We start from the raw sequence: 15,039 nt of genomic DNA, 5'->3' as shown, positions 1-15,039 counted from the left end.
GGCTTGAGTTAGGTCAACCATTACAAAACTGATTTAATAACAAAACCAAAATAATTGTACACTCAGGAGCAGAGTCATGGACAACGGAATGGAACTGGTGCTGGGGAATTTGAGGTTTTTCCAGGGGTTTTATACTCGTTCCAAAGCTGCCAGCGTGATGATGCTGTTCCCTCGGATCACCTGGAAGGAGGGAGCTGAGAAGCACCCAAAGCTCTGAATTCCCATTCCTGTGCTTTACCAAACTTCCCCCTCATTGCGCACACACGGCTCCACCAGTGCTCCCAGTGCCCTCAGCACCCCGTTCCCAGTGCCCTCAGCACCCTGCCGGTGTTGTTCTGTTGCCCGCCCCCATCTCCACGGACTCCTCGATGACCGTGAGGGTCCCCGGGCACCGTGACAGGGATCAGAGCGGGCTGGGGTCGCGGGCAGAGGATCGGGGTGGGATCAGTTCCAGAATTCACACGACAGCTTCTTGTCCATGAACCTGCAACGAGAAGGCAGCGGGTGAGCACCGGCTGGTGGGGACGGGGCAGGAGCCCCCGCCATTATCCCTTCACGAACCGCCCCCTCCCGCCGCCATTGCAGCGGAGCACCGGCCAGCGGCGATGCACGCCGGGACACCGGCCAGCGGCGGACCGCGCCGTTCCGGTGCCCGGTGCCCGCTTCCCCCCACACCGTGCCCGGCTCCCCTCGCTCCCCGGCGCGGCCCCGGCCCCTCCGGACGCACTTTTTCAGTTCGGGCGGGTGCGCTTTGCTCATGGCGCCCGCAGCGCCCGGCCCGTCCCTGCCGGGCAGCCAATGGCGGCCCCCGCGGCGCTACCGCACTCACCCGAGTAGCGGCGCAGCCAGGGGAAGGCAGCGGGGCGGGAATGGAGCGAAGCAGGGTGCGGTGAGGGGAGTGCGCGGCTACACGGGGAGGTACGGCGGCATGGCCCCCACGGCGTGCGGCGCGAACGGGCACGCGGTGTGCGCGTGTGCAGGTGTGCACACCTGGGTGAGAGTGTGTGTGCACAGGGTCACACGTGTGTGTGTGTGTGCGTGTGTGTGTGTGCCACTGTTCCCAAGCATCACCCCCCAATACCTCCCCATACCTGCAGTCTCCCCTCAGCACCCACCCAATCAGCCCCAGTTTCCCCAGTGTCCTCCATCACCCTCTATCGCCCACTCCAGTGCCCCCCAGTTCCCCCTATTCTCCCCCATCACCCCAGTCGCCCCCATCACCCCCAGCCCCCATTGTTCTCCCCCATCACCCCCAGTGCCCCGCCAGTTCCCCCCATCACCCCCAGGGCCTCCTATTCTCCCCCATCACCCCCAGCAGCACCCGCGGTTGTTGGGAGGTGCCACCTTGGCCTTTAATGAGTGCGTGCTGCTGCGGGGGTGTCCCCGGGGTGTCCCGGGGGTGTCCCCGCTGTCACTGCTGGATGCTGGCCAGCCCGTCCCGCATCTTCTTGGCCATGGCGGGCACGAGGCGCAGGTGCTGCTCCCCGCAGGTGGCCAGGCAGGCGTCCAGCTGGCCCCGCACGCGCGGCTCCGAGCCCCCCGAGTCCAGGGCGTCCTTGGCCTGGTCCGAGCACTGCAGCGAGCAGCGGCTCAGCCGGTCCTGGGGATGGCACGGTCACTGGGGGGACTGGGGACACTGGGGACACTGAGGGGACTGGGGGGGCAGCAGCTCAGCCAGTCCTGGGGATGGCACGGTCACTGGGGGGACTGGGGGGTCAGCACAGGACAGGGAGGTCAGGGGATGGACTGGGTGTAGGGGGCACAGGGAATGCATTGGGGGTGCAGGGATTGGGGGCTCATGTCCTGCCCAGGGTCGCAGTGCTATCCCAGGGCTCCCAGAGCTGTCCCCAGGGGTCCCAGTGCTATCCCAGGGCTCCCAGTGCTGTCCCCAGGGCTCCCAGTGCTGTCCCAGGGGTCCCAGTGCTATCTCAGTGCTATCCCGGTGCTGTCCCAGGGGTCCCGGTGCTGTCCCCAGGGTCCTGGTGCCCCCTCCTCACCTGGAAGTGCTCAAGCTCGGCGGTGACGATGGCCTGGGCGCGGGCCAGGGGCGCGTGGCAGCGCTCGATGCAGCGCTGCACCTCCTGCATGGACGCTGCGGCGTCCTCGCAGCACCGCGCGCTGCAGCGGAACATGGCGCCCTGGGGACACAGGGGGACAAGGGGTTAACGGGGGGTACCCTGGGGACACGGGGTAATGGGGAGCAACAGGGGACATGGGGTACTCTGGGGACACGGGACACAGGGCACCCTGGGGACACGGGTTAACGGGGGACACCAGGGGACACGGGGTACCCTGGGGACACGGGGGACAAGGGGTTAACAGGGTCTGTTGGGGGGCACAGGAGATGAGCTTGGGGGGTACAGGGTTCATTTAGGGGGCACAGGGCGTGGAGGGCACAGAGTGTCTTGGGGACACAGGGAATGTATGAGGGGTACAGGAGATGCACTGGGGGCCACAGAATGTATTTAGGGGGCAGGGGGTGTGTTGGGGGGCACAGGGGATGTGTGAGGGGTATAGGAGATGAACTGTGGGGGGCACAGGGTGCATTTACAGGGCACAAGGGGATGAACTGGGGGTGCACAGGGGGTGTTTAGGGGGCACAGGGTGTGTTTGGGGGCACCGGGGATGCACTTGCAGGACACAGGGTGTGTTGGGGGGCACAGGGAATGTGTGAGGGGTACAGGACATGTACTGGGGGGGGGTACAGGGTGTGGAAGGCACAGGGTGTGTGGGGGGCACAGGGTGTGTTTAGGGGCCACAGGGTGTGTTGGGGGACACAGAAGATGCACTTGGGGGGCACAGAGGGTGTATGCGGGGGTCACAGTGAATTGGGGGGGGAGTCTCAGGGTGTGTATGGGGGCCGGTCCCGGCGCTGCTCGGGCACCCACGTGTGTGTGTGTGTGGGTGCCCTGGACCCCTCCCTGCCTGTCCCCCCCGTGTCCCCGAGTGTCCCCGAGTGTGCCCGGTACCTGCATGCCGCGGATCTGCTCCCGCTCCAGCCCCTGCACCGCGCTCTCCACCGCGGCCTGCACCCGGCCCTGCGCCGCCTCCGCCATGGGCCCGCTCTAAACCTTAAACCCGCCCTAAGCCCGCCCCGATCCGCCCTAAACCCGGCCCTGCACCGCCTCCACCATGGGCCCGCCCTAAACCTGCCCTCAAACCCGCCCCGATCCGCCCTAAACCAGCCCTAAACCAGCCCTAAACCAGCCCTAAATCCGCTTTAGAACTCGCCCCGAACCGCGGCCTGCGCCCGGCCCTGCGCTAGACCCGCCCCAAACCCGCCCCGATCCGCCCTAAACCTGAGGGCAACCGCCCCAAAACCAACGGGAATCGCCCCAAAACCCGCCCCAAACCTGAGGGGAACAGCCCCAAAATCAACGGGAACCGCCCCAAATCTGAGGGGAATCGCCCCAAAACCCGCCCCAAACGTGAGGGGGATCGCCCCAAATCCGTCCGGAACCGCCCCAAAATCAACGGGAACCGCCCCAAAAGCGCCCTGAATCACCCCCAAACCCGCTGGGCAACCGAAAAGCCCCGAATCGCCCCAAACCTGAGGGAAATTGTCCCAAACAGCCCCAAAACTAGCGGGGATCGCCCCAAACCTGCTGAGAATCGTCCCAAACCCGCCCCAAAACCGCGGAGAATCCCCCCCCAAAACTGCAGGGAATTGTCCCAAAATTGCTGCGAATCACCCCCAAAGTGACCCCAAACTGCAGAGAATCCCCCTAAAACTGCCAGGAATTGTCCCAAAACCTCCGGGACCAGCCCCAAACTGATGGGAATTGCCCCAAATCTGCCCCAGAATGGGGCCAAAACTGGGGCATCAGGGCTTGAAAATTTGGGATGAAAATTTGGGAATTTGGGGCTGATCCTAAAACTGTTCTTCAAAATTTGGGATAAAATTATGGGAAAATGGGTCTGAGTTCGATATTGGGGCATTGGGCTTCAAAATTTGGGATGAAAATTTTGGAATTTGGGGCTCAGCCACCCCTGGGAATATCCCCCCACTCCCAGCTGTGGGATTCAGCATCTCCTTCCCAAATATCCCCCCACCAAAAAAACCCCAAGCCACGAATTTTCTGTAAAAAAAATTGTTTTTACATCTAAATAACTAAATAATTTACATCTAAATCTTAAATAACTCTAAGTCAGGTTTTTAGGATGGAAAAAAAAAAACAAACCCAAAGACCAGGCGATGACAAGAACATCTTTATAGGAATCAAAATTAATTTAAACCAGGCGAAATAAATTAAAACATTAAATATTAACTTTCAGTGCAACATATACAGAAGACATGAGAGTAACCACGACTTAAAAAAAACCCAAAAAACCCCAAAAACAACCCCAAAACAGAGGGAAAAGCTCTGGGTTGGTTACTAAGGGGGAGTTAAGGCTGTGCCTCCAGCCCGAGGAGGTTTCCTGGGATTTAAATTCATTTATTATTAATAAAAAGCTGGGATTTGTCCCCAAAAATGAGCCGGGCTTGGGTGTTTTTTTTTCTTTTCTGTAGAAAAATAAATCCCCATCCTGGCGGGGGTTTGGGTTAAAATCCCAAATATTTGGGTTTGAGAAGTCCCGGGAAAACGACCCGAGAGTCGAGGGAGACCCCGGGGAAACGGTGGGAAAAGGGGAAAACGCCCCAAAAAGGATCTGAGGCGGGGAGGGGACGGTCCTGGGGCGTCCCCAGGTGTCCCCAGGTGGTCCCGGGTCTGTCACACACCTGTGGGGGTGGAATGGCAGCGGTTACACATCAGGGTGTCACCTGTGTCCCCAGGTGTCCCCCACCTGTCCCAGGTGTCCCTAGGTGTCCCATGGATGTCCCCAGGTGTCCCCTCCCCTGTCCCAAGTGACCCTAAGTGTTCCTGGTGTCCTCCACCTGTCCCAGGTGTCCCCTCCCCTGTCCCAGGTGTCCCTAGGTGTCCCATGGATGTCCCCAGGTGTCCCCTCACCTGTCCCCTATGTCCCCTTACCTGTCCCAAGTGTCCCCTGTGTCCCAGGTGTCCCCTCCCCTGTCCCAGGTGTCCTAGGTGTCCTCTGTGTCCCCACATATCCCTCACCTGTCCCAGGTGTTCCCTCACCCATCCCCTGTGTCCCCAGGTCTCCCCTCACCTGTCCCAGGTGTCCCCTGTGTCCCAGGTGTCCCCTCCCCTGTCCCAGGTGTCCTAGGTGTCCCCGGTGTCCCCACATGTCCCTCACCCATCCCCTGTGTCCCCAGGTCTCCCCTCACCTGCCCCAGGTGTCCCCAGGTGTCCCTCACCCGTCCCACGTGTCCCATGGATGTTCCCAGGTTTCCCTCGTGTCCCCTGGTGTCCCATAGATGTCCCCTCACCTGTCCCAAGTGTCCCCTGTGTCTCAGGTGTCCCTTTCCCTGTCCCAGGTGTCCCCAGGTGTCCCTCACCTGTCTCGCTGTGGCAGCAGGACGCTCCCCCTTGAGCAGCCCCCCCGGTTTCTCCTGTCACCCCCATGTGTCCCCATGTGTCCCCATGTGTCCCAGGCGTCCTGTGGTGTCCCGTGGATGTCCCCAGGTGTCCCTCACCTGTCTCGCTGTGGCAGCAGGACGCTCCCCCCTTGAGCAGCCCCCCCGGTTTCTCGGGGCCGGCTCCGGGCTCGCGGCACCAACCGGGACAGGGACAGGGACAGGGCCAGCGCTTCCGCAGGCGACAGCAGCTGGGGACAGCAACGGGACAGCGATGGGACATGGGGACAGCAACAGGGACATGGGGACAGGGACATGGGGACAGGGCCAGCTCTTCTGCAGGCGGCAGCAGCTGGGGACAGCAATGGGACAGCGATGGGACAGCGATGGGACAGCGATGGGACATGGGGACAGCAACAGGGACATGGGGACAGGGACATGGGGACAGGGCCAGCGCTTCTGCAGGCGGCAGCAGCTGGGGACAGCAATGGGGACAGCAATAGGGACAGCAATGGGACATGGGGACAGACATGGGGACAGGGACAGGGCCAGCACTTCTGCAGGTAGCAGCAGCTGGGGACAGCAACGGACACAGCAATGGGACATGGGGACAGGGACGGACATGGGGACAAGGCCAGCGCTTCCACAGGTGACAGCAGCTGGGGACAGCAACGGGGACAGCAATGGGACAGTGACAGGGGGTCAGAGACAGGGACATGGGGAATGGGGACAATGACACAGACATGGAGACATGGGGACAGCGACAGGGACATGGGGACACAGGGAATGGGGACGGGGACAAGGACAGGACACAGGGACATGGGGAATAGAGACATGGATGGGGACACAGGGAATGGGAATGGGGACGGGGAATGGAGACACAGAATGGGGACAGGGATGGGGACACAGGGACATGGGGAATGGGGACAAGGACAGGACACAGGGACATGGGGAATGGGGACACAGGGAATGGGAATGGGAATGGGGACGGGGAATAGGGACACAGGGACATGGGGACACAGGGACATGGGGAATGGGGACAGGGACATGGGGACACAGAGATGGGGATGGGGACAGGGAAGGGGACAGGGAATGGGGACACTGGAAATGGGAATGGGGACAGGGGACATGGGGACAGGGATGGGGAATGGGGACAGAGGTGGGACAGGGAATGGGGGTGGGGGACGGAGATGGGGACAGGGACTGGGTTGGAGATGGGGTTGGGGACAGGGACAGGGTCAGGGATAGGGAATGGGGACGGTGATGGGGACAAGGACACAGGGCAGGGGGATGGGGACAGGTCCCCTGTCCCGGGCTGTCCCCAGGAAGCCCCGGTGGCACTCACTGGACCAGGACGCAGACGGTGACGAGCAGGGCCGAGGCCACCACGGCCACCACGAGCAGGGCAGTGATGGTCTGCTTCTTCTGGGTGGCTGCCACCACGGCCAGCAGGTCAGCGTGCTCACAGCGCGTCCCCACGTACCCCGAGTGACACCTGGGGACACAGGGCAGGTCAGGGTGTCCCCACGTACCCCGAGTGACACCTGGGGACACAGGGCAGGTCAGGGTGTCCCCATGTACCCCGAGTGACACCTGGGGACACACAGGGACACAGGGCAGGTCAGCCTGGAGTTTTGGGATCGCCAGGACACTGACCCTGGAATTTTGGGATCACTGAGACCCCAAACCCAGAGTTTTAGGGTCAGGGGATTTAGGCACTCACACGCAGGCGGGTTTCTCCCACAGTTCTGGGGTTTCTCAGGGATTTCTCAGGTTTCTCCTGCCCCCACAGTTCTGGGGTTGGGGGGTTTAGGCACTCACACGCAGGTTCTCCTGACCCCACAGTTTTGGGGTTTCCTCAGCACAATGACCCCACAGTTTCTGGTTAGGGGATTTAGGCACTCACACGCAGGCGGGTTTCTCCTCCTGATCCCATAGTTTTGAGGGATGTGACCCCACAGTTTTGGGGTTTCTCAGGGATTTAGGCACTCACACACAGGCTCTCCTGACCCTACACTTTCAGGTTTAGGGGATTTAGGCACTCACACACGCTCGGGTTTCTCCTGACCCCACAGTTTATGGTTAGGGGATTTAGGCACTCACACGCAGGCAGGTTTCTCCTCCTGATCCCATAGTTTTGAGGGATGTGACCCCACAGTTTTGAGGTTAGGGGATTTAGGCACTCACACACAGGCTCTCCTGACCACACAATGTAATGGTTAGAGGATTTAGGCACTCACACACAAGCAGGTTTCCCCCACAGTTTCTGGTTAGGGGATTTAGGCACTCACACACACGCAGGTTTCTCCTGACCCCACAGTTTTCATGGTTAGGGGATTTAGGCACTCACACGCAGGCAGGTTTCTCCTCCTGATCCCATAGTTTTGAGGGATGTGACCCCACAGTTTTGAGGTTAGAGGATTTAGGCACTCACACACAAGCAGGTTTCCCCCACAGTTTCTGGTTAGGGGATTTAGGCACTCACACGCAGGTGGGTTTCTCTCACAGTTTCTGGTTAGGGGATTTAGGCACTCACACGCAGGTGGGTTTCTCTCACAGTTTATGGTTAGGGGATTTAGGCACTCACACACACGCAGGTGGGTTTCTCTCACAGTTTATGGTTAGGGGATTTAGGCACTCACACGCAGGTTTCTCTTGCCCCCATAATTTCGGGCTTAGGGGATTTAGGCACTCACACACACGCAGGTTTCTCCTGCCCCCACAGTTTCTGGTTAGGGGATTTAGGCACTCACACACAGGCTCTCCTGACCCTACACTTTCAGGTTTAGGGGATTTAGGCACTCACATACACGCAGGTTTCTCCTGACCCCACAGTTTTCATGGTTAGGGGATTTAGGCACTCACACACACGCAGGTTTCTCCTGCCCCCACAGTTTCTGGTTAGGGGATTTAGGCACTCACACGCAGGCGGGTTTCTCCTCCTGCACCAGGAAGCGGCACGTGCCGTGGAAGCAGAACTGCCGGTGCGAGTCCGGGCACTCGTTGAAGTGCGACCTCACCGCCGCCGCCACCGGGACTGGAGGGAAAACGAGGAGAAAAATGGGGATTTTGGGGAGAATCCCAAAAAAATGGGGGAGCAGCCCCCGGGAAGGGCTGGCGTTAGAGGAAAGGGGTGGTAGCAGCCTTGGGGTGACAAGAGGGACACCGGGCTGGGCTCCCTCCCACCCCAAAAGGACATTTCCCATTCCAAAAGATTCCCCATCCCAAAAGGAGGTGTCCCGTCCTAAAAGGAGATCTCCCACCCCAAAATGAGTTTTTTTCACCCCAAAAGGAGATTTTCCCACCCCAAAATGAGTTTTTCCCGTCCTAAAATGAGATTTCCCACCCCAAAAGATCTTCCATCCCAAAAGGAGATTTTACCCATCCCAAAAGGAGATTTTCCATCCCAAAAGGGAGATTTCCCACCCCAAAATATTTCCCAGCCCCAAAAGGAGATTTTCCCACCCCAAAAGGATTTTTTCCCACCCCAAAAGGAGATTTCCCCCACCCCAAAGTTGAGCAGAGCTGCTTTAGGGTTTGCTTTGGGATCTCTGTGCATCCACCCCAAAGATCCCAGCCGGGTGCAGCCTCAATAATCCCTGAGGAATTTCCTAAAGAGCTCAGGAGGAGGAGGAGGAGGAGGAGGAGGAGGAAGCCCGGGCCCGCTCCTGGTTCCCATTAAACCCCATCAAACCCCCTGGTGTGAATTATCCCGAGGGAATTTCCTGCTGGGATCGTTTGGGCGCTCCCGACCCAGCCCCGGCCCCGGGAGGATTCATGGCAGCCCCAAGGAGGGGCTGGATCAAAGCCTGGGATGTGGGATGGGATTGGGGTGTCCCCGTGTCCCCAACACTGGGAAGGGCCACCTTGGGGTGTCACCATGTCCCCAAAGCTGGGAACGGCCACCTTGGGGTGTCACCATGTCCCCAAAGCTGGGAACGGCCACCTTGGGGTGTTCCTGTGTCCCCAGGGCTGGGAAAAGCCACCATGGGATGTCCCCAAAGCTGGGAAGTGCCACCTTGGGGTGTCCCCGTGTCCCCAACACTGGGAAGGGCCACCTTGGGGTGTCACCATGTCCCCAAAGCTGGGAACGGCCACCTTGGGGTGTTCCTGTGTCCCCAGGGCTGGGAAAAGCCACCATGGGATGTCCCCAAAGCTGGGAAGTGCCACCTTGGGGTGTCCCCGTGTCCCCAACACTGGGAAGGGCCACCTTGGGGTGTCACCATGTCCCCAAAGCTGGGAACGGCCACCTTGGGGTGTTCCTGTGTCCCCAGAGCTGGAAAAGCCACCTTGGGGTGTCCCCGTGTCCCCAAAGCTGGGAAGGGCCACCTTGGGATGTCACCATGTCCCAAACATTGGTAAAAGCCACCTTGGGATGTTCCAGTGTCCCCAGTTCTGGAAGAGCCACCTTGGGGTGTCCTCGTGTCCCCAAAGATGGGAAAAGCCACCTTGGGGTGTCCCTGTGTCCCCAGTGCTGAGGAGGTTTGGGGTGGCTGGGATTGGGATGTCCCAATGTCCCCAAAAGCTGGGAAAAGCCACTTGGGGTGTCACAGTGTCACCAACACTGGGAAAAGCCACCCTGGGATGTCCCCATGTCCCCACAGCTGGAAGAGCCACCTTGGGGTGTCCCAGTGTCACCAGACCTTGGAAGGGGCTCTTTGGGGTGTCCCTGTGTCCCCAGTGCTGAGGAGGATTGGGGTGGCTGGGATTGGGGTGTCCCCAATACTGGGAAAAGCCACCTTGGCGTGTCTCCATGTCCCAGACATTGGGAGAAGCCACCCTGGGATGTCCCTGTGTCCCCAGAGTTGGAAGAGCCACTTTGGGGTGTCCCCAATGCTGGGAAGGGCCACCTTGGGGTGTCCCTGAGTCCCCAGTGCTGGGGAAGTTTGGGGTGGCTGAGATTGGGATGTCCCCGTGTCCCCAACATTGGGAAGGGCCACCCTGGGGCGTTCCTGTGTCCCCAGAGCTGGAAGAGCCACCTTGGGGTGTCCCCAGTGCTGGGAAGGGCCACCCTGGGGTGTCCCTGTGTCCCCAGAGCTGGAAAAGCCACCCTGGGGTGTCCCCAATGCTGGGAAGGGCCACCTTGGGGTGTCACCATGTCCCAAACATTGGTAAAAGCCACCTTGGGATGTTCCAGTGTCCCCAGTTCTGGAAGAGCCACCTTGGGGTGTCCCCAACATTGGGAAGTGCCACCCTGGGGTGTCCCTGTGTCCCCAGAGCTGGAAAAGCCACCCTGGGGTGTCCCCATGTCCCCAGGTCTGAGGGGGTTTTTAGGGATTCTTCTGGAAACCCTTTCCTTGTGGGGAAACCCTTTCTTTCGGGGCCAAAACCTTTCCTTTTGGGGCCAGAAATCCTTCTTTTGGGGGGCTGGAAACCTTTTCCTTTTGGGGAACAGGAACCCTTTTTTGTGGGGCTGGAAATCCTTTTTTGGTGGTGCTGAAAGCTCCCCCTTTCCTTGTAGGGAAACCCTTTCTTTTGGGGCCAAACCCTTTCCTTTTGGGGCCAGAACCCCTTGGTGTTTGGGGTCAGAAACCCTCTTTTATGGGGGCCACAACCTCTTTGTTTTTGGGACCGGAAACTCTGCTTTTGGGGCCAGAACCCCTTTTTTGGGAGCAGGAAACCATTCCTGGTTTTCCCCTCAGAGCTCAGCCCCAGTATCCCACCCAGAGCCCCGTAACCCCATAAAGAGGAAGGGTGGGACACCAAAAAACCCCAAAATTCCCCCAAATGCCCCCAAATTCCCGCTGGGCACTCACCGCTCCGGCCGGCCGTGCTGTTGTCCAGCGCGTGGCACGCGGCCAGCAGGACACCTGGGGAGGGACAATGGGGTCAGCCACGCCCTGACCCCAAAAAAACCCCACAAAAAAACCCCCAAAGGGGGATTTAGGGTCGGCAAAACCACCCCGAGATTTTGAAGGGAACCGCGGGAATTTTTAGGAAATTTTTAAGGGGAAAATCCTCAAGGTTTTTAAGGGAAATGCAGGAATTCCCTGTGGCAGGAACGACCCCCTCGAGCGATCGCTTGGAGACTTTTAAGGAAAAACCTCCAGGATTTTGAAGGAAAACACAGGAATTCCCTGTGGGCATCCTGATGGGATCAGTGGGCATCCATCCCTGTGGGCATCCATTCCTCCTGGCATCCCAGTTCTGGGTGGGCATCCATCCCTTGGCACTCCAGTGGGATCAGTGGGCGTCCATCCCTGTGGGCATCCATTCCCTGGGCATTCCAGTTCTGGCTGGGCATCCATTCCTTGGCATTCCAGTGGAATGAGTGGGCATCCATCCCTTGGCATTCCCGTTCTGGGTGGGCATCCAGGTTCTGAGTGGGTGTTCATCTCCTGGGCATCCAGGTCCTGAGTGGGCATCCATCCCAGTGGGCATCCAGGTCCTGAGTGGGCATCCATCCCTGTGGGCATCCTGATGGGATCAGTGGGCATCCATCCCCTGGGCACTCCATTTCTGAGTGGGCATCCAGGTTCTGAGTGGGTGTTCATCCCCCTGGCATTCCAGTTCTGGGTGGGCATCCGTCCCCCTTGGCATTCCAGTGGGATCAGTGGGCATCCATCCCCATGGATATCTATCCCTTGGCATTCCAGTTCTGGATGGGCATCCATCCCCCTGCCATCAGGGTGGGATGAGGGGGCATCCATCCCCTGGGCACCCCAGTTCTGAGTGGGTGTTCATCTTCTGGGCATTCTGGTCCTAAGTGGGCATCCATCCCTGTGGGCATCCATGCCCTGGGCATTCCAGTAGGATCAGTGGGCATCCATCCCTGTGGGTGTCCATCCCTTGGCATTCCAGTTCTGGGCGGGCATCTATGCCTTGGTATTCTGGTTCCGAATGGGCATCCATCCCCTTGGCATTCCAGTGGGATCAGTGGGCATCCATCCCCAAGGGCGTCCATCTCCTGGGCATTTGGGGGGCATCCATCCCTGGGCATTCTGGTTCTGAGTGGGCATCCATCCCTGTGGGCATCCTGAAGGGATCAGTGGGCATCCATCCCCTGGGCACTCCATTTCTGAGTGGGTATTCATCTCCTGGGCATTCTGGTTCTGGATGGGCATCCATCCCCTTGGCATTCTAGTGGGATCAGTGGGAGTCCATCCCTGAGGGCATTCCAGTCCTGAGTGGGCATCCGTCTGCCCTTGGCATTCCGGTGGGGTCAGTGGACATCCATCCCCAAGGGCGTCCATGCCCTGGGCATTTGGGGGGCATCCATCCCTTGGCATTTTGGCATTGGGGTTCTGAGTGGGCATCCATCCCTGTGGATGTCCATCCCCCGGGCATTCAAAGGGCATCCATCCCTTGGCATTGGAATTCCAGGTGGGCATCCATCCCTTGGCATTGGAATTCCAGGTGGGCATCCATCCCTCGGCATTGGAATTCCAGGTGGGCATCCATCCCTCGGCATTGGAATTCCAGGTGGGCATCCATCCCTCGGCATTGGAATTCCAGGTGGGCATCCATCCCTCGGCATTGGAATTCCAGGTGGGCATCCATCCCTTGGCATTCCAGCTCCTCCGTTCCCCTCCCCAGCTGCTCTCCGTGGGCAGGTGGCTGGCCCAGCCCTCACCCCCGATCCCACAGAAACTTCCCCAAAAACTTGGCAAATTCTCCATGCCCAGGCCCAGCCCGGGGACACCGGACACCCCCGGACACTCGGACACCCCCGGACACTCGGACACCCCCGGGACACCCCCGGGACACCCCCGGTCCCCGCTGGAGCTGCCCCATCCCCACCCCTGTTCCAGCCCATCCCACCCCGTTCTTTGGGATCTCCGGGAATCTCTCCCTCGGAAAGGCTCCCAAACTTTCCCACCGCGATTCCAGCAGCTCCATCCCGGTAATCCCCGGCAATTCCCGGCTCGCTTCTCCCGAGATTCCCGTCCCGGTCCCAATCCCCGCTGCAAGGACCCGGAGCGCTCCCGTTCCCTTCCCCGAGGGTTCCGATCCCACCGGGAACGGCCGGAGAGCGCTCGGAGCCCCCCGAGGGCGAGCAGCGGCACCGGAGAGACCCGGAGCCACGGGAGAGAACGGGAGAGAACGGGAGAGAACGGGAGAGAACGGGAGAGAACGGGAGAGAACGGGACACAGGAGCTCGGGATGAGCCCCGGCAGGAGGGACACGGGGCTGGAACCACCGGGGGACGCTCGGAGCCACCGGAGGAGCCTTGGATGAGGAACGGGACCGGGACACGGCGCCGGAGCCACCGAGGGAGCCTTGGATGAGGAACGGGAGCGGGACACGGCGCCGGAGCCATCGGGGGACGCTCGGACCGGTGGCAGCACCGGGCGCTGGAGCGGGGCCAAGCGCAGCCGCTTTCCCACCGGGATACCGGAGCTGCGGCTCGGTGCCACCGCCGGACACAGCGGGACAAAGCCAGCCGAGCTCCAGCCGCCCGCACCGGGATCCGTCCGTCTGTCCGTCCGTCCTTCCCGCGGGAGCATCCCCGCTCCCGTCCCGTCCCGTCCCGTCCCGTCCCGTCCCGGCTCGGCTCGGCTCCAGCCCGGAGCGCCCCCGCTTCCCACCCCCCCTTCCCTCGCACCCCCCTCGCCACTCTAATTAGCCCCCAGCCCTAATTAGCCGCTCTAATTAAGCGTCTGACCGCGGCCGTACTCACGCGTCGCGGCGGAGGCGCCTTTCCCACAGGGAACGAACTTCGGGAGCGCCCGCGCGGGGGAATTTTATGGGGTTTTTATAGGAATTTTATAGGATCTTTATAGGGTTTTTACCGCGTTCCCGCGACCCCCAGAACCCACCCGCGGAGCCCCCCGAGCCCGCCCCGCTCCGGGGTCCGGCCGGGCTGGGGTCGCGGAGCCCCCCGGGCCGAACCGAACCGAGCCGGGCCGGGCCGGGCTGAGCCCCGCACGTACCGAGGGCGAGCGCGGCCGGGCCGCCCGCCATGGCGGGGCTGCACCGGAGCGAGCGGGGCCGGGGCCGGGCCGGGCCGGGCGGGCGCTGGCGGCGGGGCCGCTGCGGGGCCGAGGGGCGGCTCCGCCCGGCGGAAATGGGCGGCACCGGCCGGGCCGGGGCGGGGACAGCGCGGGCAGCGGCACGGCCGGACCGCCCCGGGCACCGGGCGGGACACACCCCCGGGACCGCTGGGATCCACCCCCGGGACCGCCGGGACCCTGCCGGACCCATCCCCGGTACTGTGCGGGACACACCCCCGGGACCACCGGGACACAGCCCCGGGACCGCCGGGACCCTGCCGGACCCATCCCCGGTACTGTGCGGGACACACCCCCGGGACCACCGGGACACAGCCCCGGGACCGCCGGGACCCTGCCGGACCCATCCCCGGGACTGTGCGGGACACACCCCCGGGACCACCGGGACACAGCCCCGGGACCACCGGGAGGCTGTGGATCCCACCCCCAGGACTGTGCGGGACCCACCCCCGGGACCACCGGGACACATCCCCGGGACCACCGGGACACACCCCCGGGACCACCCGACACCGTGCGGGACCCATCCCCGGCACCTATCGGGACCCCCCTGGACCCACCCGGGACTACCGGAACCCATTCCCGGGACCACCCGGACCCCTCCTCGGACACCCTGCGGGACCCGCTCCCGGGACCCCGTATGGGACACACCCCCGAGACCACCGGGACCCACCC

The 15,039-nt window shown here is 61.5% G+C and overlaps 2 protein-coding genes across 4 annotated transcripts; both read right to left on the bottom strand.

Annotated features, from left to right (window-relative positions):
* Nucleotides 1–13: 13 nt before the first annotated feature.
* FAM136A (family with sequence similarity 136 member A) lies at nucleotides 14–3,057 on the bottom strand. 3 transcript variants are annotated; one of them, XM_058820110.1, is made up of 4 exons: nucleotides 2,970–3,057; nucleotides 1,998–2,138; nucleotides 1,345–1,600; nucleotides 14–484 (listed from the first exon to the last, which is right to left on the bottom strand). In XM_058820110.1, the coding sequence occupies exons 1-3, from the start codon at nucleotides 3,054–3,056 to the stop codon at nucleotides 1,412–1,414; spliced, it is 417 nt and encodes a 138-aa protein (XP_058676093.1). In that variant the 5' UTR covers nucleotide 3,057; the 3' UTR covers nucleotides 14–484; nucleotides 1,345–1,411. The 3 variants fall into 3 exon arrangements, 2 of the variants coding, with proteins under 2 accessions (XP_058676093.1, XP_058676095.1); XM_058820112.1 differs by lacking the exon at nucleotides 14–484 and adding an exon at nucleotides 860–990; XR_009275711.1 differs by lacking the exons at nucleotides 1,345–1,600; nucleotides 1,998–2,138; nucleotides 2,970–3,057 and adding an exon at nucleotides 728–809.
* Nucleotides 3,058–4,241: 1,184 nt separating this feature from the next.
* On the bottom strand, nucleotides 4,242–14,362 carry TGFA (transforming growth factor alpha). Its single transcript, XM_058820305.1, has 6 exons — nucleotides 14,290–14,362; nucleotides 11,173–11,226; nucleotides 8,339–8,453; nucleotides 6,762–6,911; nucleotides 5,537–5,667; nucleotides 4,242–4,720 (listed from the first exon to the last, which is right to left on the bottom strand). Exons 1-6 carry the CDS (start codon nucleotides 14,318–14,320, stop codon nucleotides 4,713–4,715), a joined length of 489 nt encoding a protein of 162 aa, XP_058676288.1. The 5' UTR covers nucleotides 14,321–14,362; the 3' UTR covers nucleotides 4,242–4,712.
* Nucleotides 14,363–15,039: the final 677 nt, after the last annotated feature.

Source organism: Ammospiza caudacuta, chromosome 26 (assembly GCF_027887145.1).
Source record: "Ammospiza caudacuta isolate bAmmCau1 chromosome 26, bAmmCau1.pri, whole genome shotgun sequence".
NCBI lineage: Eukaryota > Metazoa > Chordata > Aves > Passeriformes > Passerellidae > Ammospiza > Ammospiza caudacuta.
Note: the sequence above shows the minus strand (reverse complement) of the source record. Positions and strands in the feature narration are given on the sequence as shown.

Bases quoted from the DNA above. Each gene is read 5' to 3' on its own strand.
- FAM136A (XM_058820110.1), bottom strand. From the start codon at position 3,056: ATGGCGGAGGCGGCGCAGGGCCGGGTGCAGGCCGCGGTGGAGAGCGCG. The intron at 2,139-2,969 runs GTACCGGGCACA...CTGTGTCCCCAG, and splicing joins AGCAGATCCGCGGCATGCAG to GGCGCCATGTTCCGCTGCAG. The intron at 1,601-1,997 runs GTGAGGAGGGGG...TGCCATCCCCAG, and splicing joins CCGAGCTTGAGCACTTCCAG to GACCGGCTGAGCCGCTGCTC.
- TGFA (XM_058820305.1), bottom strand. From the start codon at position 14,320: ATGGCGGGCGGCCCGGCCGCGCTCGCCCTCG. The intron at 11,227-14,289 runs GTACGTGCGGGG...GTCCCTCCCCAG, and splicing joins CCCGGCCGCGCTCGCCCTCG to GTGTCCTGCTGGCCGCGTGC. The intron at 6,912-8,338 runs GTGAGTGCCTAA...CTGTGTCCCCAG, and splicing joins GAGGAGAAACCCGCCTGCGT to GTGTCACTCGGGGTACGTGG.